The sequence below is a fragment of the Spodoptera frugiperda genome, chromosome 23 (genome assembly GCF_023101765.2).
Source record: "Spodoptera frugiperda isolate SF20-4 chromosome 23, AGI-APGP_CSIRO_Sfru_2.0, whole genome shotgun sequence".
NCBI lineage: Eukaryota > Metazoa > Arthropoda > Insecta > Lepidoptera > Noctuidae > Spodoptera > Spodoptera frugiperda.
This window is the reverse complement of record NC_064234.1, coordinates 7,142,577-7,163,945: the sequence shown is the minus strand read 5'-3', so window position 1 is coordinate 7,163,945 and position 21,369 is coordinate 7,142,577. Positions and strand designations below refer to the sequence as shown.

Below are 21,369 nucleotides of genomic sequence, written 5' to 3'. Positions count from 1 at the left end.
CACCGCGTCAACAGTGCACAAAACGTTCCTCTGAATATAAAAAAACCCCTGTACCTAACAATTTCGAACGTTCCTTCCATACCAAACACCTACTTCACCCAACCCAAGAATCGAATACGAAACCATTGGTTCAGTATACTAGATACTTAAATTATTATGTAGGTTTAAGTTCTTAGGTACCTACAGTTTTGTAAAAAAAATACCTTGGACTACTTATAAATTAGGTACTATCAATTACTATGCTGTGCTATTCAGTCTTGTCAGTTACACCATCCGTCACAAAAGTTTTATAGTGGGTAGCTAGGTACCTTTTTTTAAGTGGGCAAAATCGGGAGAGGGATTATCACACTCTTACTGACTAAAACCACCCCGTTCCTACTCCTGCTTGTCGAGCCGGAGCCCCGGTAAACCCGCTAGGTAGTCCGCAGCTTTAAATTTAAAAACCATATTTGTTAGAGTTAGATACAACCATTCAGGATAAAAACATAAAATATTATCAGTTGCAGGTAATCGGTCAGTATTTATTTATAGCAACTTAGGCACATAGCAACGTGTTACATAGTTAGGTACCTGTGCGTGCGTATGTATTATTAGTATGATATAGCTAGTATGAAATTTAATACCTACATTCACTAATTCTCATACAAACACTCGTAATTGTATAACTAATTCGGCAAATTTGCCAATGCCTACCTAAAGAAGATAACGTGTAACATCTTATTTACCAATTAAAATTTTGGTTATTTCAGTATTAAACTACAAAACCTTATCTTCGGATTACACTGCCTTGCAATCTTAACGCCAATTTTTCGTGAATGATTATTCACGACAAACTTCTCATTACAACTGTAGAAGTGTAAATTCTGTACATTGAAAATATAAAAAAGAAGTAGAGGATGTTACGCGACAGATATGGAACCCATTGATTAAAAAAAAATTGTCTGTCTGTACATATGTTTGTTCACGCGTCACGCAAAAACTACCGGTCCGATTACTATGAAACTTAGTATAATTATACTTTAAGATCCTGCATAACACAGGGTACTTTTTATCCCGAAAAAGATTATTCACTAATAAACAAACTTAATCGTGCGGTTCGTTCCCTGATTATGACTACTGTACCAAACGCAAATATAAGTTTGTCGAATGATAGGTTCCCTGCAGCTGACTTTACGCTGTAATCGTAGGGCTCATGCTCGAAATCAGCTGGCTTGCGGTATACCTACGAGTGGCGCGAGATGCAGCGCTACGCAACAAATTTAGCTGGAATTCGGTGCAATGTTTGCTTGAGACCCGATGACCTGAAAAGCGACATAAAGTAGTAGGGTATCGGTATAGTGTGAGTATGGATGCGGGTGTGTGTGTGAACTGTGGATACAGGTGAAGGTACTGGTACGAGTGAGGGTAGAGGACTCTTAAACCACGCCAACAATGTAAGTGTCAGGCACAATAATTATAAATTGAGAGCCAAAAACAGATAATTATGTAAATCACACGGGAACTATGAGCTAAATTCCCGGAATTCTCTATCTCTTAAATCACCGAATCTCATCATCATTACCATCCAGAAGACAGCCGGAAATCGTCGACTGCTGAACAAAGCCTTCCCGCTTAGTCCTCCACATCAAACGACAACTATTTGTGTTGACAAATGTAGTAGCTATGTCTGTTATGATCTCACGTTATAGAAAACTTAAGTACTAACTCGATTCTGATGTTTGATACAGATCTTAGAGAAGGCAAAATCCTAAATACTGCCAGACCAGAAGTCAAGTCGCGGGCAAAAGCCAGTTAGTAAAAAGTTCCTAATACAATAGTTTTTACATTTTTTTTAAAAACATCTCATGTAGGTACACACGTTTTCACAGTAGTGTACCTTCTAGGGCCAGTCTTTGAATTACTCTTATTGTGATGAAGTTTTAAAGGACAATATTTTTTTAATTGCATTATATTAATATTGGTTTTCAATTTCGATAAGACTAGGCTAAATTCCAAAATACTTGGTCCTTTAATCCCAAATAACTTTCGACGCACACGAGGTCGATAGGGACTCTTCACTTATCGACCTCGTGTGCGTGGTGAATTCAATTTAGCTCTTCCCTTATTCATGTTATTTTACTACTAATGGATGTCTACTTGGATCAGACTAGAACTACTAGAAAGTAGATGTAAACAATTACATATCGTGCTGCGACTTGCGCGTCAAGTAGGTAAACGGCAAAAATAATGCCAAAGACATACCTACATATAAGACTTATATCTATGGCCAAAGACAAAATTATTGGTCCCAATTTTTAAGTCAATGTTCGCATTCGCGAATGTATAAGAAATGAAATTCGTTACATCATTAGTACCTACCCACTTTAATATGTTTTTTTGTAGAAGCTCCAGTATCTGCCATAGAAAAGATACTTACAGTAGGTACTTATATATGGATACTTACAAAATGTTTGATTACACATGATAGCAGATATTTTAGATCGCTGCACGAAAACCAGGAACGGTGAAGGTGTTCAGCCTCTGAAAATAGTTGAATAAACGACAAAAACACTTTTCCTCATCATTGGGTATATCATACCTATATTATGTATTTTCCTGTGGCCACAAACTTTATTGCCGACTAAACACTGTCCAGGTTTGGAAAAGTAGGAGTAGGAACGGGGTGGTTTTCAGTCAGTAAGTCTGACACTCCCTCTCGCCTCGCCCAAGGCGGGCGAAGTCATAAGATGTCCCCGGTCCAGGTCCAGGTAGACGCTTGGTATTTTGTGACTTATTACTTTCCTGGCTATCTTATTCCTACTCCTACAGGTACCTGCTATGCTTACCATCCCCAAACTATATTTGCTTTTTCAAATAATCAGGTAGATAACCAATTTAGAAATAACTAAATCAAGAAATAATATCGGTTGATTTGGCTCCACATTAATTTTAAAACCTGGGGGCCTAGACAAAATCCAAGCGTTTTCCGCACAATCGTTTTCCGTTCACGCTAAGGACTTTGCGTTAGCGTGTCGAAAATGGTAGACAAGTTACAAATGGAACGCGAAACGCTCATTCCGCAGCGTTAACCGAAACACTCTATAATTAGGCTATGGAATAGCGTTTGTAAATGTTACAGCGACATTATTGCGCTGTCAATGTCAAACACAACATACGCGGGATAACAAAATTATTCAAAAGTTTTGTGTGTTGGAACTTGGAAGTGATTGAAGAGTAAATTATTACAAAGAAAGTAAGTAAACATGTTTAAATAACAATTCAAGTAAATGTAAGAACTGTAAGATTACAGTTCTACTGTAATCTTACAGTTCAGTAGGTACTAGTTAGTATCTTTATAATGTAATAAAATAGTTTTATTGCGATGAGTATTCAAATCAATCCACCCCGAAGGCTACCCACTGACCTAATATTTTTTTAAATTTTAGATGGAATCTAGACTTCGTGCGAGTCCCGAGCAATTTAGTTTACTAATAGAATTTATGGAAAGGCAGGTTTTTTCCGATATTTTTTCATCTATTCCACATTTTCATTCTCATTTTGACTAGTATTGGACCTACTTATTATGGAATGCGTAATGTAAACAACCTCACAATGGTGCACTTATATGATTGCGGGTCTTACATTTGTTATTCCAATAAAGTTAAACTTGATTCTAAACCTTAACACTTGTTGATTAGGTATGGTATTAGAATGCTGGTAGCAAACTTTATGTTTACTGGCTCTAATTCTCACGGGACCTTAATCTTATGAATTCTATTTTTAGCCATGGTGATCTTTCAAGGCCTCAAATGGGACTTCAAGGAAAGGTTCGGAGTGAAGGTTTGTGGCAGGAATTGGCAGAAATTTTAAATGCAGTGGGTGGTGGTATTAACAAAACAGCTGACAAATGGAAAAGGGTAATAAGCTATTAATTATTAAAAGAATTATGTATAGCTGTTGCATATGCAGAGCATTAATTTCAAAGTATTATTTTAAATTTTGTGCTACAGGTATGGTCTGACTGGAAGACCAAAACAAAAAAGAAGGCCTCTGTTATAAATCGGGACATCCATGGTACTGGTGGTGGGCCCAGTAGGGGAAAACCATTGAGTCGTCTTGAGGAAAGGGTGTTAAGAATAATTGGGGTCAGCTCAATTACTGGTAATCAAGCTGTACAAGAAGCAGGCTTTCAAGTAAGTGAACCCTTCATACATTGCTTTTTTTGTAAAAACTTATTTTCAGATTTCATAAAACTTCATCCATAGTTTTCATCAATAACAATTAGTGTTATTCCTTTTTGTACTTAGGAAGAACCTCAACCTCAAGTAAGACATGCAGCTGATACAACAGACACGGTACCATCACTAGTGGATGAGACAGAGTTCACTATAATAGAAATAGCTCCAGAAAGTACATCCACATCAGTGCCTGTGCCGGATATTACTGTTCCACCTAATCGTCCTGACAGTCCTGTGCCAGGCCCTTCAAATTGTAGAACTGTACAAAGAGGTAATAATTACAAAATGTATCAGGATTCCTAGAAATGAATTATTCAAATAATTATTGATACCTACTAGTTCAGCAACACTAACAAATAAAATTTAAATTACTTCACTCGCAATATCTTTTTTCAATTTCGTCCACCATTATTTTAAGCATGGTAGATTTTCTACTATTCATTCACAAAATACAGAGTAATAAAAATAACTTTTATCTGTTCACAGAAAGATCGCCTATATCCCCCGGCGCTTCTACTCCGCGTCGTCACCGTGTCAGACAGCGAAGACTCCGCCAAACACCGTTCGACCGAGCCACTAGCGAGTTTGTTGCAATAGAGAAGAACCGGTTGCGTTTGGAACAGGAGAGGGAAACTCGCCAACACAATTTGGACATGGAGCGATTAAAAATAGAAGCAGAGCGGGTGAAAATGGAGGCAGATCGCGTCCGGGTCGAAGAAGCCCGTTTGGCCATAGAGGCAGACCTACTAGCCTCAAATCAAACACTAAGTTCTCAAATCACAAGTCTAATTTCCTTATTGGAGACTCGTGATTTGAGACCAAGTTAGTTATTATACAAAAAAAAGATGTTCTAACTAGTATTAATACTTACTGTGATTTTAGTTTTTTTTTGCACTGTGCAAATTTTTTAGATTTAAGTTATTATGATTTTGCATGTAGTTAGTTAATATACAAAAAAAAGATGATTTATCTAGTATTCAATACTTACTGTGATTTTAGTTTTTTTTTTTGCTCTGTTATATTTTTTAGATTTAAGTTATTATGATTTTGCATGTAGTTAGTTAATATACAAAAAAAGATGATTTATCTAGTATTCAATACTTACTGTGATTTTAGTTTTTTTTTACACTGTTATAATTTTTTAGATTTAAGTTATTATGATTTTGCATGTATGTAGTTGGTAAATATACAAAAAGGTAATTTAAACTACTAAAAAACCCGACTGTTTTTATTTATTATTTTATCTTCTAGAATTAGGTTTTAGTCACAAATTAATATGAATATGTGCCATATAATTACACTTTTTCGTGCATAGTGTAAGAATAATAATATAATAAAACATATTGTAAAGAATATAAAACCTTTTTAATTTTGCTAAGTTACATTTTACAAAATTACACACTAATTAAGTCTCGACAAAAGATTACTAAGTGCTGCCCTGCCTTGAAGCAACTCACTTTGGTTGCTAGCAGCACCAACACTGTCAGACGCATTATTATGCTGCGCATCATCTTCTACTTCCATTACAGGTGGAGAAGGTAAATTAGCCTCTAAAGCCATGTTGTGTAACACACAACAGGCAAGTACAATATTCCCAGCAACCGTAGGATGGTAATGTAAGGTCCTGTGTCTTAACAAGCACCTCCAACGTGACTTCAGCAATCCAAAACAGCGTTCTATACAGTTCCTTGCTTGTACATGTCGCTGAGTATACGTATCTTCAACAGAGCCAGGAACTGCATTTAATATTGGAGTCATCAGCCATGGCCGCTGTGGATACCCAGAATCACCTAAAAAAATACATAAATAAATATTAGCACCATGTTATAATTATTTGCCACACAACAACTAATTAGTTTTTCATATATTTTTGAATAAAATGTTATTATTAACATAAAACAAAAATATTTGCCCTATAATTTAAATTTCACATATTTTTAGATTTTATTTAAAGGTAAAATTGTAGTCTTCAAGATTGTTAGCATGGTTATGGTCTTAAATTTAAATAACAAATTTATTCTTTAAACAAAAATACTACATTATTTATTAACCTACCTAACAACCACACTTGTTCTCCATTTTGGTGCAACTCTCGCATAAATGTTTCCATTCTGCTAGATGCCCATATGAATGAGTCATGGGTGGCTCCTCCAAACTTTGAATTGACATTTATAATTTTTAAATTACTGTCGCATACCTGTTAACAAAGGAAAAATTTAAGAAACATATAAATACATTTCTGTAGTTACATACTATTTCAAGCATTAATAGTTATTATTACAAGCCACAAGCAAATGTAAACTTACCATTTGTACATTCAATGAATGATAACCTTTTCGGTTAAAATATAAATGCTCATCTTCTGATGGCTTGACTAATGCTATGTGGGTGCAGTCTATGCATCCAACTACACCTCGGGAGTCTAAACCGCCGCTGAAACCTATGGAAAACATAATACATATTTTATATTATAGTCAACAATTGCTTTTTAGATACATATTTAGAACCTAGTGTGGATACATGGCTCAATGAAGCATTTTCTAATACCTGTTGGCCTTAAAGTATATTAATAATGTTTAGTGTAAAATACTAGTAGTGAAGTATATAAATATAGTTGACATAACTATCATAACTTACTCAAGTCTTATTTGGGCTCGTTGTTGTGGCGACCTCGGAAACACAATCCATTTATTTATAATGGCTGGGTGGCTCAATGCATCAACAACCTGTCGTATGCACCTACTGGCAGTTCTTTGCACCAAATGCTGCGATAGTCCAACAATGCGTTGATATGAACCCGTAGCTAAAAAGCTGAGAGTACACAAAACCTGAAACATGATTTCATTGAGATATGATAAAGGCACTTAATAATGTTATGTACCTAAGTAGGTAAGGTTAGAAGAACAAAACGTACCTTGAGTTGTAAGCTAATCTCCCGGGTGCCTTTTAATGAGGTTAAATGCCGCAAATCATCACAAAGACTCCGAAATGTTTGTTTGTCTAACCTAAATCGATGAACAAATTCTAAATCTGGTATATTTACAATTTCGTCCAGTTTACGCCGATCTAATCTCGTTTGACGTCTTTGCAATGCTGCTTCATTATTTGCTGACCAAAATAATCGTAAGGAATGCATTTTCACTACTTAATTTAACTTAAACTCACAACAAAAATAACAATGTTTACTCCTTCTCACAGTTAGCGTCAGGGACCGACCTCCCGCTAACAGAGCGTGTCGCGGAAACGTCAAAATATCACTAGCGTTTGTCAAAAGTGCCACTTGTCTACCATTTTGATGAAAATTTTTGGCGTTTACGTTTTACGCTCACTCCAACGTTCCTTTCCGCATGAGGAATAATGACTTTGTCTACCAATTTAGCAGCAGTCACGTGACATCGAGTTAGCAAATGTCAAATCCATACAATTTGATTTTTCTGTTGGCATTAACGCTTACAGAAAAGGGATTTTGTCTAGGCCCCCTGTATTGAAGGTTGCTACGCAAAACAAACAACTTTGAAATTGATTCACACCTTTTTAGTTTTAAGTCTCAAGTCTGCAATTGACTAAAACGTTTGGTTGTTTGCAGCGTATTTATAAAATTCCTTGATCTTTTTCCTAATTTAAATATGAACAAGAATGTTATGTCGTACCGGATAATACTATGAAACAATGTAGGATTTACTGGTCTATAGGTGGAAAAATGGTTTCTACCTACATATCTATATTTTTTGCTAATACTTTAACAATAACTAATGCAAACGATTATGTACAAAAGGTGCTTAGCATAACAACGGTCTCCACCGTCAAGGTTACAGCGCCACGTTAAGATATTCGCACGATCGCGTTATGATCGTTATTGTTCACTTGGCCGTAGTTGTTAAATCTTAGTGTTCGCAAGACATCGGATTATGTTAAAACGCCACAATCTACGTACAACTACAATCTGCAACAATATTTAAATTATTTCTCTTATAAAATATTTCATTCCCTTGTCTTCCTATTGAACTAGTTTCTAGTAAAAGTCATAACCTAACACAGATTGTGTCTCTGCATTTCTTGCGAAGGACATATTGAAACCATAATATTATGGAGCTCAATGTTAATATATTTTTAAGGATAAAACAACACTTCCCATGATTAGTACAAAATAAAATTAAATATATTGTTAGTTTTTTACATAGGTAAAATTTATTTAAAAGTACAGAACATATGAAGGACTACACACTGAATTGAGATAAAATACTTAGTACTGACTTGAAAATGATGTAAGCCACTTTTAGTATTCACAATATGAACTTATTGCATCAATTAATGATTATTTGGCAGACCAAAAGAGATTTTCCAACAGTGCATAGGTCATTAAACCTTATTTTATTATATAAGTGAAATTTGGAATAGAAGCTGTAAGAAAATCTGCAATTAGACCAGCCACTACACCTTATATACCGAAACATTATATGGCTAAGAAACTTTAATATGTGATGTTCCAGCATACAAGTTCAGCTGCATGCAGGCAACAAGGGGCCAGCATACACCCAAATATTATATTATTATAAATTAATTTTAAGTAATATTTCATAGATAGTAATTTTAATATATTTTGTACAATAAAATACAATTAAGTACAACTTGTAGCAAAGATATTAAAGAGAGTAATATTTATCTCAAGTGTTAAAGCTGCAATAACGTGTGTGTACGCACAAGGCATATTTACACAGCACACACGCACAGCAACAACACACCATGTGCTGCACACTATAGTACATAATTAATTTTATTACTTAATAGAATATAAAGACACGCCCAAGCTGAGAACTTCTCCACTTATTTTACAGATTTCAATGCATGATTAGCCAATGAACATGCCTGTACTCCACTAGCAGATTGCTATTAAATAATACATTGATCGTCGCTTAATATCACAGCTAATTATGCTTTGAAAATTATAGACATGTCTAATTTTCACTAATGTAGATAACAATGTAGAGTATAAGTAGACAATCTGAATTAATTTACATTACAATATCATGTCTTTTCATATGAAAAATTTAAAATTACATTACCAAAAATTAAACAGTGCAGCGCATTATAAATAAATGTGCATACCTTAATATTTAATTGACTAAATAAATTTGTTGCCTGCAGATCTGACATATTTTATTTAAATATCGAGAGGTAATATCTTAAGAGAAATTTTAACTTCAACTATTGAAAAAAAGTTAAATCCAAATTTAAAAATATTTTGTATTTTATTACGACAATTCCCTTCAAATCCACCTAGTTATTATGAATGTGAAATATCATTCCAAAAGCTGAGTCTCCGTCACACATATTTCACTACCACTATAATTGTGGATCAAAATGTAAGGATCGAAGAGAAGTAGAAGCTAGCACTTCACGAATGTGCATTGCTGTTCACATGCGCCTTTTTTTCCTGTGCATCAGGGGTACGCTGGCCATCACGCCTAGGTGGCATGCGTTCATTGATAGCATCCAGACCCTTGGCCTCAGCAAATGAAGTTATCTTATGATTTGGAGAGAAGCCTTGAAGGGCATTCTTGAGAGAGGTTTTACCACCAGAGAGAGCACCCAAAGGCAGAGCGCCAGTGGGAGTGAGCCCTTTCAGTTGTAGAACAGATTCACTTTCCTCACGAAGCACAGAGAACACATGAGCCATTTTGCCAATAGCACGAATCTTATTGCGGATGACTTCTTTCCTGAGATTTGCTTCCTCCAGTGCATCATCTCCCTCAGACATCAGTTCATCATCAGAGCAAATGTTTAGAACATTGACCAACATTTCTGTTACTTTCTCGCCTACAAATGGCAGAGACCAAGTAAAGACATCCATGAAGTTGGGCAACCAGTATGGGTGAGGGGAGCAGTTGAACTGTCTAATGTTCATCACATTGTTCTCATATTTTAGAACAGCAGCTTTGTTGTTATAGACATCCAAGTAGTTAGGTGCAGAAAAGATAGTAATGAGACTGGGGAATCCTGTTGTTTGGCTTTTACGATACATTCGGTAACCTGCATCTTGAGCTTCATGAGCACGTATGATGGAGAGTAGATTGTTTCTTTGTAGAAAATCACAACAGGCTGCATAGCTATAGAAGTATGAACAACCTCTGACTGAGTTGTGCGAGAAATGTTCTGCATTCTTTTCATTTCCAAAGTCTTCCAATGGATCAGACCAAAGCAGGTCACACATAGCTCCAAATGCAGGTGGTTCTTTGAATCTATCTAGTTTACGAATATCATCTAAGCTGTTGATCTCAGGAGAAAGACCTCCATGCACACATAGGAACTGCTGGTTCATAAGAGCAGCAAGAGGTAAGCAGTCAAACGCGTCCATACATGCATCATACACCTTTTCAGAATATTTGATTTTGCATTCTTGTTTGAAAGTGAAATACTCTGTCAAATGTCGGCATTCGTGATTACCGCGTAATAGGAATAACGTCTTCGGATAACACAACTTCAAAGCCCAGAGGTAAAGAACACATTCTATACTGAAATAACCTCGGTCGACATAATCACCTAAGAATAAATACTTGGTACAAGAAGGAGAGCCTCCCACCTCGAACAATTTCATCAAATCATAAAATTGGCCATGGACGTCTCCGCACACAGTCACCGGTGAATCGATCTCGATCATAGTTTTTTCTGATCGTAATAAGGTGGCACCATCTTGGATGATTCGCAAAGCTGCATTTTCCTCGATCCGACCTTCTAAGATAAAATGTTGCTTCAACACCTCAGGTAGAGGCTTTCCACTTTTTTCATCGAATACTTCAGATACAGTGAGCTTGCGACTGGGAGGGAAAGCAACACTTTGAATCATACGCTGCGTAGTCGACACTTTATCATTGCTCCCGGACATATTTGTCACATAAAAAACACTAGGTCTAATCCATACACGCCACTATTTTCAAAATGGCAGAATAGATATAATACTAAAACAGAATCCCGATTTCACGACAGAGAAACTACTGCGCACTGGAAAACAATGCGCAAACATCTGGCGAGTGGTCAATAAAATAAACAGGGATATCGAGCGCGTTTTATTACTTTTGAAAATATCATTAAATAGTAACACTGGCAATTTAAGGAACAGTTGCCAGTAAGGTCTTTAAATAAACCATTACAAGCTCTCGTATGTTTATGTAACAAAATTGAAATCACATAGAAACTTGTGAAAAGTGAAATCCTTAACAAAATTTGAAACATCATAAAAAATCTATAGTACTTTCTTTATTTCTTGTAATGTCTGTAATGATAATTTAAAACATAGTGGGAAATATAAATATGTAGACATTTATTATCGGTTAATATTGGATATTAACATAATATTTAACACCAGTTTATTCATACAATGTATACTAATTTATCGTAAACGATACTTTATATTATTTATTTTGCCCCCAAAATTAAGAAAAAAAATAGTACAATTCGTTGTAAATTTTAATTTTATTAACATGGAAAATTAAAGTTTCAAAGATAGATCCACACTCATACAGTTGTAGTAGTAGTAATTAACTGGATGATTTCGTGAAACAGAGCTAGATTTCAAACCTCGGCATCCTTAATTTAGCGCGATTTTTAAATGATACATTATTGTACTTCATAATAATGCTTATTAATTTTGTTGTAATAATGTTTTTTATCATAGTTCTAATTGGAATATTTCTGGTTAACTTAATCTTATAAGATTTCAGAAATTTTAAAAATAATTATTTCAACCAGACTAGACTTTTAAGAAGGTGTTTGATTTCGTGAAATGTTTATCTCTGATAGGAATTAGTTATTACTCCAAAGCTAAAATAAAAATCTCATAAAGTATTCCCGTACACGTAATCGAGTAAGATCTCCTATTAGATTATGGTAAGTTTTTGTTTTGTGTTACATACTTATTAGTTCAGTTAATGATATTGAAGCACTAATAATAACTTTGGTAAATTGTATTCAGGGTTTAGGTTAGTAGGTACTTTGCCTAGATCTTGAAATAGGTAACTAATTAGTTCGTTTGTTAGTTTGTTGCCTTAAGAACCTCTTAGTGTAAACGTATAGGTAATGATATTTTATTTTATACGTAGACAGGTTACATAACTACGTAGTACCTACCATTTACCAACGAGTACCTAATCTCATGGGTTGCCGCTTTATTATTGTAGGCAACTAAGCAGTCCATGTAGCCTAAGCTGCCGGAGAAGTTGTTGCCATCACGAGTGCTTTGTCGATCATCGACGTGACAGGTGACCCAATAGGTTTTATATATACGTTTCTGGGTAGGGGGACACGACAGGTAATATAGGTAACCTACTAATAGGTAGTTTTTAAATCTAGGGACAGCAGGTCATTGTGTGTAACTTGCCATAATAGTTTCTTAATTATTCATCATCCAACATTAGTAGATATTTTTATTTTTATTAGGTAAAATAGCTACTCCTGCGCAGTTTCACCCGCTGCTCGGCTACTATCGATCGTAGCGTGATTTTTTTATGGCCTTATAGCCTTCCTCGACTAAGTCGACTGACGAACACGTAATTATTCGATTCGAACCTGCAGTTCCTGAGATTAGCGCGTTCAAACAGCTTTATATATTAAGTACCTACCTATATAGGTACCTACCTAGATTGGTATCAGATGGTAGGTGTATAGTATTACTATGTACCTATTGCATGAATATTAATCAACAACTTTCCAGGCCCAAAATCAACGGAGTATCATTGACAGTCAATCTTTTATAATGTAGGTCATTAGACGAAACTGGGTAGGCACCCATACTATAGTTAGTTTCTAATCGGGCTGCTGCCCAAACAACAGCTATATCGTATATACCTACCACATTATTTTTATCGCTATTCGCTGTAGCGACTATTTATACTTTTATTTCGGGGGTACCTATGTAGATATAATACGTGAAACAATTGCTTTGTATTAATAACTAACTGTCAAATGTCTATTCTTGTCATTATAATTTGGATGATAGTTGCAGAGTTACTTTCCTACGAAGTTAATTTAAGTATGGCGGTACCTAGATACTAAAATTAGATGATTTTACTGCATTCGTTTATCGAGGTATTAATTGCTACCTCAATTTAGAATTTGTGATTATTTCTGAACATTGTTCTTCTAATATGTAGCGGTTGATGTAGATTCTTGTAATTAATATCGTTTGTCTACTTTTCTCTATAGTGACCTCAATTGTAATAGTGAGTTAAATTATTGTCGGTTGGTACCTATTTGGCATCCAACGTCTTTAGCATAAAATTAGGTATAAGTAGAATAGGTGGTACCTGTCTAAAATATATGCCACATTATTCAAAATAATCCCGGCCTCAGATTGCCGACCGTTGACTACAGTCAACGTCTATAGCCCAGGTTTCTTATTGCCTTCAGCTTTCTGGTGACGGAGAGGTGTAGAATAATATATATCTACTCCATTTCTTTCTATTGTGTGTGTCATACATAACACATAGCCGTCTACTAAAGCTTACAAACGCCTCATGTAGAAGTCGCCCACAATTGGACGGTCGATTATGCCTTATTGTAGTTAAGCTAAACGTATTTATATATTCGTTGTTTTTCTAATACCAGAACTAGATGAGATGTAGGTAGGCAGGTACATGGCTACAGGGCTACAGGAGTTAATAGAAATAACAAATGAAGGTAGATTGACGGTAACCCACTGCTTGCATCGAGTTGGTAGCTACGCGTATGTGAGCATGTCCCAAATTCAAAAGAAATATATCTAGTAGCTATGACCTGTCAATTGAATAGTAAAGGTACCTATAGTCAATATATTATTCATACAAATAATTTTCCTTGCAAATTGTCTAACTTACAACAGTGACTAAAGAGGAAATACCATATAACTTTATGGTAGCGGCGTCGTCCTTGCAGGGGTTAGAGTTCCTTCTCAGCAAAATTGGTCAAATCGAGTGTAGATTTCTGGAACTTTCCGCATCTCTTGTTATTTTGCTTCTCATCATAAATTTCTTTCAATAGATCAAATATTTTGAAATAGCTATACATTTTTAGCACCAGATTACCAAAAAGGTGGTGTATGATTCCTTACTTGTTTGAAATTAGTTACGTGTGATTGTCGATGCCAAAATACACCATAATCGAGCATTCTATTACTATTATTTAGTTAATTACTAATAAGCAGACATATGTACTTTTTTGGTTGTACAAGAATTACAAGAATATCAGTTTGAAGAAGGAACTGCGTTTCGTCTAGTAGTTCGGAGGCTTAACCTAGTATTTGATTGCATCGTCGTTTTTGGAGGACCTCTGTTACTTTCCATTCTGGGCTGTAATCTTTGTGCAATAGTGAAATGGACTAGGAGTTGTGAATTCCCCCTGACTACGAAATGTATCCAATAAAAGATTGAAATGCTTGCATTTTGCTGCTGTGCTTTTTAAGGCTTTGAAGCAGTAACAAGAGCATAATTTGCGAGTAAAGTATCAATTTACATATTAGGATCTATCGTAAAAGACATATTTGTAACTAGCTTTTGCTCGCGACTTCGTTCGCGTGGAATAGTGACTTCCGGCAAATTTTTGGTTTTAACCACATAGTTCCCGATCTCGCGGAATCTCTTCAAAAATGAGATGTAGCAGATATTCCAGGGAAGTCTTCAAAAATCAACATAATGAACTCTGCGTTTGAATTTAATAGATGTATACTCACTTAGGGCATTGAAAAAAATAGTTTAAAAACGGACTTAAACTAAAGAAATATTATAATCTTTCCGAACTTAAGATGTAAACTAACTTAAAACTAAAGAAAGCTACGAATTACGAATTTATAACAATTAAAACCGGCCAAGTGCGAGTCGGACTTGCCCATGAAGGGTTCCGTAGCAGCAAGTAGATGACATAATATAAAAGTTGTAAAATAACTTGGTTTTACATAGTGTTTGTATGAACGACAAAGTTATATTTGCGGTTTTTGAAAATGTTTTATTTCTTAAAAACTAATAATGATATCTTGTTCAAACCAATTTTCGTTGTTAGTTTCTATTGAAATCTACAGCATATATATTTTTTTAGTTTTCTCACTCTCTTATTTTAAAAGTTAGAGGGGGGGGACACTCATTTTTCCACTTTGGAAGCGTCTAACTTTCCAACGAATGATTTTTACGAAAAGTGGTTTTAGGAACCTTAATGTCTTTTTTAAAGAACTATCCATAGACACCCATCACGGATATGTTAGCTGAAAAAAATTTTTTTTTAATCAGTTCCATGTATGGAGTGCCCCCCTTTAATTTTTAAATTTATTCATTTTTATTCAAAATTCGAATAGCGGTTAACGATATACATCATCATACAAAGTTTCAACAACAGACAGACATGACGAATCTATAAGGGTTCCGTTTTTTGCCATTTGGCTACGGAACCCTAAAAAAAGAAATTATATTACAACCTATCCTCTATGCTATAATAACCAAGCTTAAACTAAATAATTTAAAAGAAACGACTTAAATCTAATCTATCTAATTAATAAATAAATTAGACTTACAATTTTATTAAAAAAACTAACTACAGTAACTACTAATAATCGATATCAAACTAAACCTACGTTAAATAATTTAACCAGAAAACCCAACAAATAAACTTATTAATTGACAAATACAACGAAACCAATTTATTTATAATAGGTATACGAAACAGCAGGACCACTACAGACAAATAATCATACGACTGATAATACGCTTCTTTTACGATAGTACCGAAGCGCTCGGCCGATACCCAACCAAATGAATGTAACTATCCTATGGCCTTTCTAAGGTTCTAAACTATATCTGTACCAAATTTCAACCAAATCCGTCAAATAGCTGCGGAGATTAATGGTATAAGCATAGAATAGTGTTCGACGTGATTCTTTAATTTGACATAACTTTTTTATTTATGAACCGATTGACATAAAACAAACACTAAATGTAAATTGAAGCATACCACAATATATTCGTGAAAACCGCATCCAACTCGGATCAGCCGTTTCTGAGATTAGCGCGCATAGACACACAGACAAACAGACAAACAGATAAACAGACAAACAGACAAAAAAAAAGTTAATTACATTTTTGGGTTCGACATCGACATAACAATAACCCCTGCTATTTTTTTTATTTTTATTTTCAATGTACAGACAGCACTTTTCTACGATTTTATTATATGTATAGATTTGTCAAACCATTTACTTAATTAAGAATAAAATAACTTAAACATGAGGAAACATACAATAAAAACTGTATTTCTAGAAATATTTGCATACAACAGTTTTTAAGTTAATTAAACTAAGAGTCCTGAAGGTTCTTATTAACATATTATGTTCATGTATATCGTCAGTTCACCGTAACAGCAGGATCAACAGTTTTGTACTTTGGTTTGCTATGAGTAAATGGTAGATACCGGTACTTGATCATGTGCTGTGAAAAAAAAAGAGATTATTAACATAAAATATAGATTAAATAGAATAAAAGGCACGTATTTAATTACGCTAAAGAATTAAAAAATATATTGATAGTAGACTAATAAATTATGAGTGTAGAATGGCGTTTATAGAGAACAAAAACGAATGATCAATGACTAATTTTAAGTGTATAAGAAAAAGACCTTAAGTAATAATAATAAGAAAAAGTTACCTTGATTTGTCTCTTCATAGTAATACAGAATAGGGTTATAAAATACATTACTAATATTGGCCAAAATACTGGAATATTAAAAGCATCTATGAATGTACAGCAGAAAGCTATCAGTGTGCTTTTGGTGACAGACAGCCAAAATTTAAACTCTGGCAATCTTCGTATAAACGGTCTGAACTCTTCAGTGGCTCTGGTAGGTAAGGCGGGACCATTATCATCATCACCTAAGACATTAAAAAATTAATTATTAGTCAACAATCATCAGCACGCCGCGACTACACGCTTGGCGTAGTGGTTCGGTGATCGGCTTGCTGCACCAAGACTCGCGGCTTAGAATACTATACAGGGTTTAAACGGAACGCTCTTGAAAAACGCCACAAATTGTTTATGTTTTTATAATTTTAATCGTTTTTGTGTTTGTATTATTCATGCTATATTAACATTCAGCATTAGATTACAACTATTATTACTTAAAATAAACATTGAATTCTTTATTTTTTTTTAAATAATACACGTTTTTTACCATCACCTGTTTGCGACGTTTGGGAGCGTTCCGCTTACACCCTGTATAGACTATTGGATCATGGATGTGTATATTGGTAAAGTAAATGTAAATAAATACACTAACGAGTAACGACACATACACAACGAGTTGTACAATTTTGGTGTAGAAAAACCTTAAAAAAATCAGTGTGCTTTATTGATAAATTTTTCTTATGAATAGTATTTATACTATGCATATTATTCAGTTGATATGTTATAAAATTGAATGAATAACAGCTTAAACATATAAGTATTACGTGGAGTTGACGTGTGGTACCGGTTACTATAAGGAAAACCAAGTATTACGTGTTTGATGTTTTTGATATTAATAAGAATGTCTATGAAAAATTAAATTAGTCATCATTGCAGAATTGGTGAAGAGAAAGCAGAGCAACTAGAATTCCGCCTATTACCTACCTAGTGTACTAGTATTACCTTAGGAATAGGCCTACGCCTATTCTACAATAGTTGTTTTTTTTATGGTTATACTTATATTATGACAAAAAAAAAAACAATTCTACGCCATTGAAAGTATTTGATCGTGTAGAAAATAAAGTTGCATTTTGAGTCTTTTAAGAGCACACGTCGTGTCTCGGTGTGAGCTGGCCCTTATGCATTTTGCTATACCCTGTTTCAGAAATATTTGCGGCTTCTTTAATGTACGGTGCGTTATAATTGATTAGAAAACACAACTACAAGACACTGGTTGGTCGAGTGGGACTGCCAAACAAGAGGTCTCGTATTCCATTGCCGCGTCCAGTAAAACATTATTATTGAGTTTTATAAACATCTCACTAATAACTCTAGGAGTTCCGAAATAATAATTTTGTTATGTTGAATAGTTGACCAAGAACAGTACGTATTTCTTAACATCTTAACAATAATAGCCAATCAAATTCAATTAAGGTTCTTCTCACTGTGAGCACAGACACCCACAGATAAATCATAGTGCTTGTTTAATTCACATTCTTTGAACACATAACTTTAGTGAGATGTGGGTTTGTGAGATACATTAATCAAATACATATCTACAAATAAATATGTATGCAAACTTGGGAATGTTTGCAATGTATGGCTTTCTATTTGTTGTGTTAATTAGGCCATGACTTATGACATTATTAGTTGTAAATAATTATAGGAATCATTTTATGGATTGTTGAAGAATACCTCAATATTTTTGTGTTATAAGGCAAAAGATGCAATAGTGATTTGTGCAATTTATGATTGCTATTGCATAAAACTTTAGTTAGGTAGTACATATAAAATTCATTATTAATATACTCTGAATATTAATTTGTTGTTATATTATTAGTGAACCTTTTTTATATTGATCTGATTGGAATATTACCTGACAAAAATAATAACATGTTGATGGACTGTAATTTATCACAAACACTGGCTCCTAGACATTATGGCCTAGTTGCATGTTTCTATTTGTTAGACAATTTCGAATCTTCAGGTTGATTATTTTAATAGATTATGTATATGTACTTGTATTATGAAATAATTAAATATAAAATATTAAAATTCAATCATAATTTTTTTTGGTTTAATATAACTTATGATTTGGTATGCAGTCTCACACTATTTCGGAAGTTCTAGTTATTATAATTATAATGTCTGACCCAGTGTTTATAACACTATTTATTTATTTTAACTTGACATGACTTAGGTCTTAAACAGTGACAGATTTTATTTACTTCTCACTGTCCTAATAGCCTACCTGTGATGGCTATAGTGGATCAATTGTAGAGTAATTATTTGATTGAATAGGAAAAATAAACCCTTACCATCAAAATCCATGGCAGGATCAATCTTCGGTGTCAGGAATGCAATAAACAAGTTTAAATGATAAATACCCAAAGCATATGTGACAATGTACCATCCCTGGAATAGAGAAAATATAAACATGTAAATGATAGCAATATATTAAATACTAACTTAAAATGTTAATGCACACTAACAATTATGTTATTATTGTAATGGTTATAGAAATTGTAGAGAATTTTACTGTTGATAAATTAATATATTTAATTGGATGGCTATGAAGAAAGTGTGGCAGATCCAACAAAATAACTACTGCATTCATTTGTATTTTAGTAAGCAGATGATGAAACTCTGCAAGACAGACTCATCAATTAATTTAATTATTTATGTATTTTATTTCTGTTATTGTAAGTAAGAAAATTCATTCAAATAAATATCTTTATCAATTATATACACAAGTCAGATTACATTAATATTGTTATTCATTTAATATAATGTATTTTTTATGATTGCAAAAATATTTTGATACCACATCAAGATGAGCTGTGGTGAAGTAGATAGACCACAATCCTCAAAAGTTTTTTTTTGTGGAGGGAAAATGCAATGACTTCTCCTGCCTTGGGTGGAGCAAGAGAGAATGTCAGACTCTTACTCCTGCTTTGAGTCAGAACTTCAGTAACCTGTTAGGTTGTCCACAATTTCAGGGCAATTGTCAAACTCTGCATTTTGATTTACTTTTAGTAATAGATTAGTGATGTATATTTGTGATTTATTACATCAGTATAAATATTATTAATTAAAACTATATGACAACAAGGATATCCTCATTACAATGACTACATTTATCAGCATTTTATTAGTAGTTATATTATGTTGAAACAGTACTAAAAGAGATAAGATAAGCATAACTTACTTGCTTTGTGAATATTCGTAGCATAAACAAAAGTAGAAGTACAAAACTTCCACCCCATCGAAACTTGGCATGTGGTGTCCATTTATCTAGTGTACCTTGGTAAATCTGTAATCATATTTAATTACTTTTACTCCATCTGACAGTACCAGTAGTTATTTAAACTGGTTAAAATTGGTTTCTTTTTTATACAATTAATAGCCAAGGTTAGTCACCTTGGTGCATAATGAAGGATTAGAAAAGTATAGTAATTTAATTAAGATTATATATCAACTAACAGTTGTTCATATACCTACTTATTACTACAAAATAAAACAGCCATAGTTTATTGGTTAGTGGAGTTGGTATTCATAATGAATAATGATACAACATACAGTACAACACTACAGTAGACCTACATACGGTTTTATTACAGCTATTGATTAAATTATTTGACCGGTGAAATTGTAAGTATTCATAATTCGCGGCATAAAGATATGACAACTCACTAAAAGATTAGTGTAAGAAATGTTCTGTCACTTTCTTATAAATCTAAATTAATAACCCCAAAATATGAAATTTACCTGAGAAATTCGAGTCCATGCTTGTGAAATAATACCTCTTCTTGAAGTTTCAGTAACTAAATCATTTCCGTCCATCATTTTATATCCTCTAATTTCCTGACTCGTAAACTAATGCTAGATGTACATTACTGACACATAGCCATTAAGGGCTAGTAGGGAGTTAATATTTACACAATATAGTAATTTATAAGTAATATTTACATCTAAAACTTGTATTTTAACAATAAGTTTCCTTTTTTCCTGCCAAAAAAAAGTTAGAATGAGAGACTAGTTGGAACCTTGAAACCTAGTTTTTCTCTGTGGCAAGTTAATGATGGGACATACATGTAGTATTTCAATATTGAATCGATTTTAGTTAAATTAAATTATATATTTTTTACGATAACAATGTTTAGATTTTAATTTTATAATCCGGAATATAAAGTTTATTCTCTTGTTATTATTTTAAGATATTTAGTCTTGTCTTATCTTGTGAAGTTTTATCAATTTATTTTTTCTTTTTCCTATAAGTAGCAACAGTGCTATAAACAATGTCAACTAATTTAGTAAAAATACTTGCATTAACTTTTGGGTAATGTTAATCGATTACATTAATTCGATTCGAATGAAAATGATTTATTCAAAGTATTTTTGGGCGTTGCCATCACTATAAGTGAAGCATGATGTTGACGTCGACAGGTTCGTTTTGAATTAATTATCGATGTTGCCAGAAT

The 21,369-nt window shown here is 33.7% G+C and overlaps 4 protein-coding genes across 6 annotated transcripts; 1 reads left to right on the top strand and 3 right to left on the bottom strand.

Moving 5' to 3' along the window:
* The first annotated feature begins 2,053 nt into the window (after positions 1-2,053).
* LOC126910600 (myb/SANT-like DNA-binding domain-containing protein 4) lies at positions 2,054-5,481 on the top strand. 3 transcript variants are annotated; one of them, XR_007706788.1, is made up of 6 exons: positions 2,054-3,487; positions 3,764-3,896; positions 3,990-4,172; positions 4,287-4,488; positions 4,704-5,215; positions 5,334-5,481. XR_007706788.1 is itself a non-coding variant. In XM_050702794.1 (6 exons), the coding sequence occupies exons 2-6, from the start codon at positions 3,426-3,428 to the stop codon at positions 5,042-5,044; spliced, it is 921 nt and encodes a 306-aa protein (XP_050558751.1). In that variant the 5' UTR covers positions 2,054-3,232; the 3' UTR covers positions 5,045-5,425. The 3 variants fall into 3 exon arrangements, 2 of the variants coding, with proteins under 2 accessions (XP_050558751.1, XP_050558752.1); XM_050702794.1 differs by having other exon boundaries at positions 2,054-3,232; positions 3,426-3,487; positions 4,704-5,425; XM_050702795.1 differs by having other exon boundaries at positions 2,056-3,232; positions 4,704-5,425.
* A 79-nt stretch (positions 5,482-5,560) lies between these two features.
* Positions 5,561-6,625, bottom strand: LOC118277416 (putative nuclease HARBI1). Its single transcript, XM_050702796.1, has 3 exons — positions 6,524-6,625; positions 6,273-6,414; positions 5,561-6,007 (listed from the first exon to the last, which is right to left on the bottom strand). The coding sequence occupies exons 1-3, from the start codon at positions 6,524-6,526 to the stop codon at positions 5,619-5,621; spliced, it is 534 nt and encodes a 177-aa protein (XP_050558753.1). The 5' UTR covers positions 6,527-6,625; the 3' UTR covers positions 5,561-5,618.
* A 1,676-nt stretch (positions 6,626-8,301) lies between these two features.
* Positions 8,302-11,367, bottom strand: LOC118266839 (serine/threonine-protein phosphatase 2B catalytic subunit 3). The gene has a single exon (XM_035580423.2). It carries the CDS (start codon positions 11,098-11,100, stop codon positions 9,613-9,615), a length of 1,488 nt encoding a protein of 495 aa, XP_035436316.1. The 5' UTR covers positions 11,101-11,367; the 3' UTR covers positions 8,302-9,612.
* Positions 11,368-16,460: 5,093 nt separating this feature from the next.
* LOC118266758 (protein RER1) lies at positions 16,461-20,969 on the bottom strand. Its single transcript, XM_035580284.2, has 5 exons — positions 20,657-20,969; positions 20,097-20,201; positions 19,207-19,303; positions 16,874-17,097; positions 16,461-16,657 (listed from the first exon to the last, which is right to left on the bottom strand). The coding sequence occupies exons 1-5, from the start codon at positions 20,732-20,734 to the stop codon at positions 16,574-16,576; spliced, it is 588 nt and encodes a 195-aa protein (XP_035436177.1). The 5' UTR covers positions 20,735-20,969; the 3' UTR covers positions 16,461-16,573.
* Positions 20,970-21,369: the final 400 nt, after the last annotated feature.

Coding starts and splice junctions, on each gene's coding strand:
- LOC118277416 (XM_050702796.1), bottom strand. Junction 6,008..6,272: donor AGAACAAGTGTGGTTGTTAG/GTAGGTTAATAA, acceptor GTATTTTTTTAG/GTGATTCTGGGTATCCACAG.
- LOC118266839 (XM_035580423.2), bottom strand. CDS start 11,100: ATGTCCGGGAGCAATGATAAAGTGTCGACTACGCAGCGTATGATTCAA.
- LOC126910600 (XM_050702794.1), top strand. CDS start 3,426: ATGGAATCTAGACTTCGTGCGAGTCCCGAGCAATTTAGTTTACTAATA. Junction 4,173..4,286: donor TACAAGAAGCAGGCTTTCAA/GTAAGTGAACCC, acceptor TTTTGTACTTAG/GAAGAACCTCAACCTCAAGT. Junction 4,489..4,703: donor TTGTAGAACTGTACAAAGAG/GTAATAATTACA, acceptor ATCTGTTCACAG/AAAGATCGCCTATATCCCCC.
- LOC118266758 (XM_035580284.2), bottom strand. CDS start 20,734: ATGATGGACGGAAATGATTTAGTTACTGAAACTTCAAGAAGAGGTATT. Junction 20,202..20,656: donor CATGGACTCGAATTTCTCAG/GTAAATTTCATA, acceptor ATATGATTACAG/ATTTACCAAGGTACACTAGA. Junction 19,304..20,096: donor TACGAATATTCACAAAGCAA/GTAAGTTATGCT, acceptor TCTCTATTCCAG/GGATGGTACATTGTCACATA.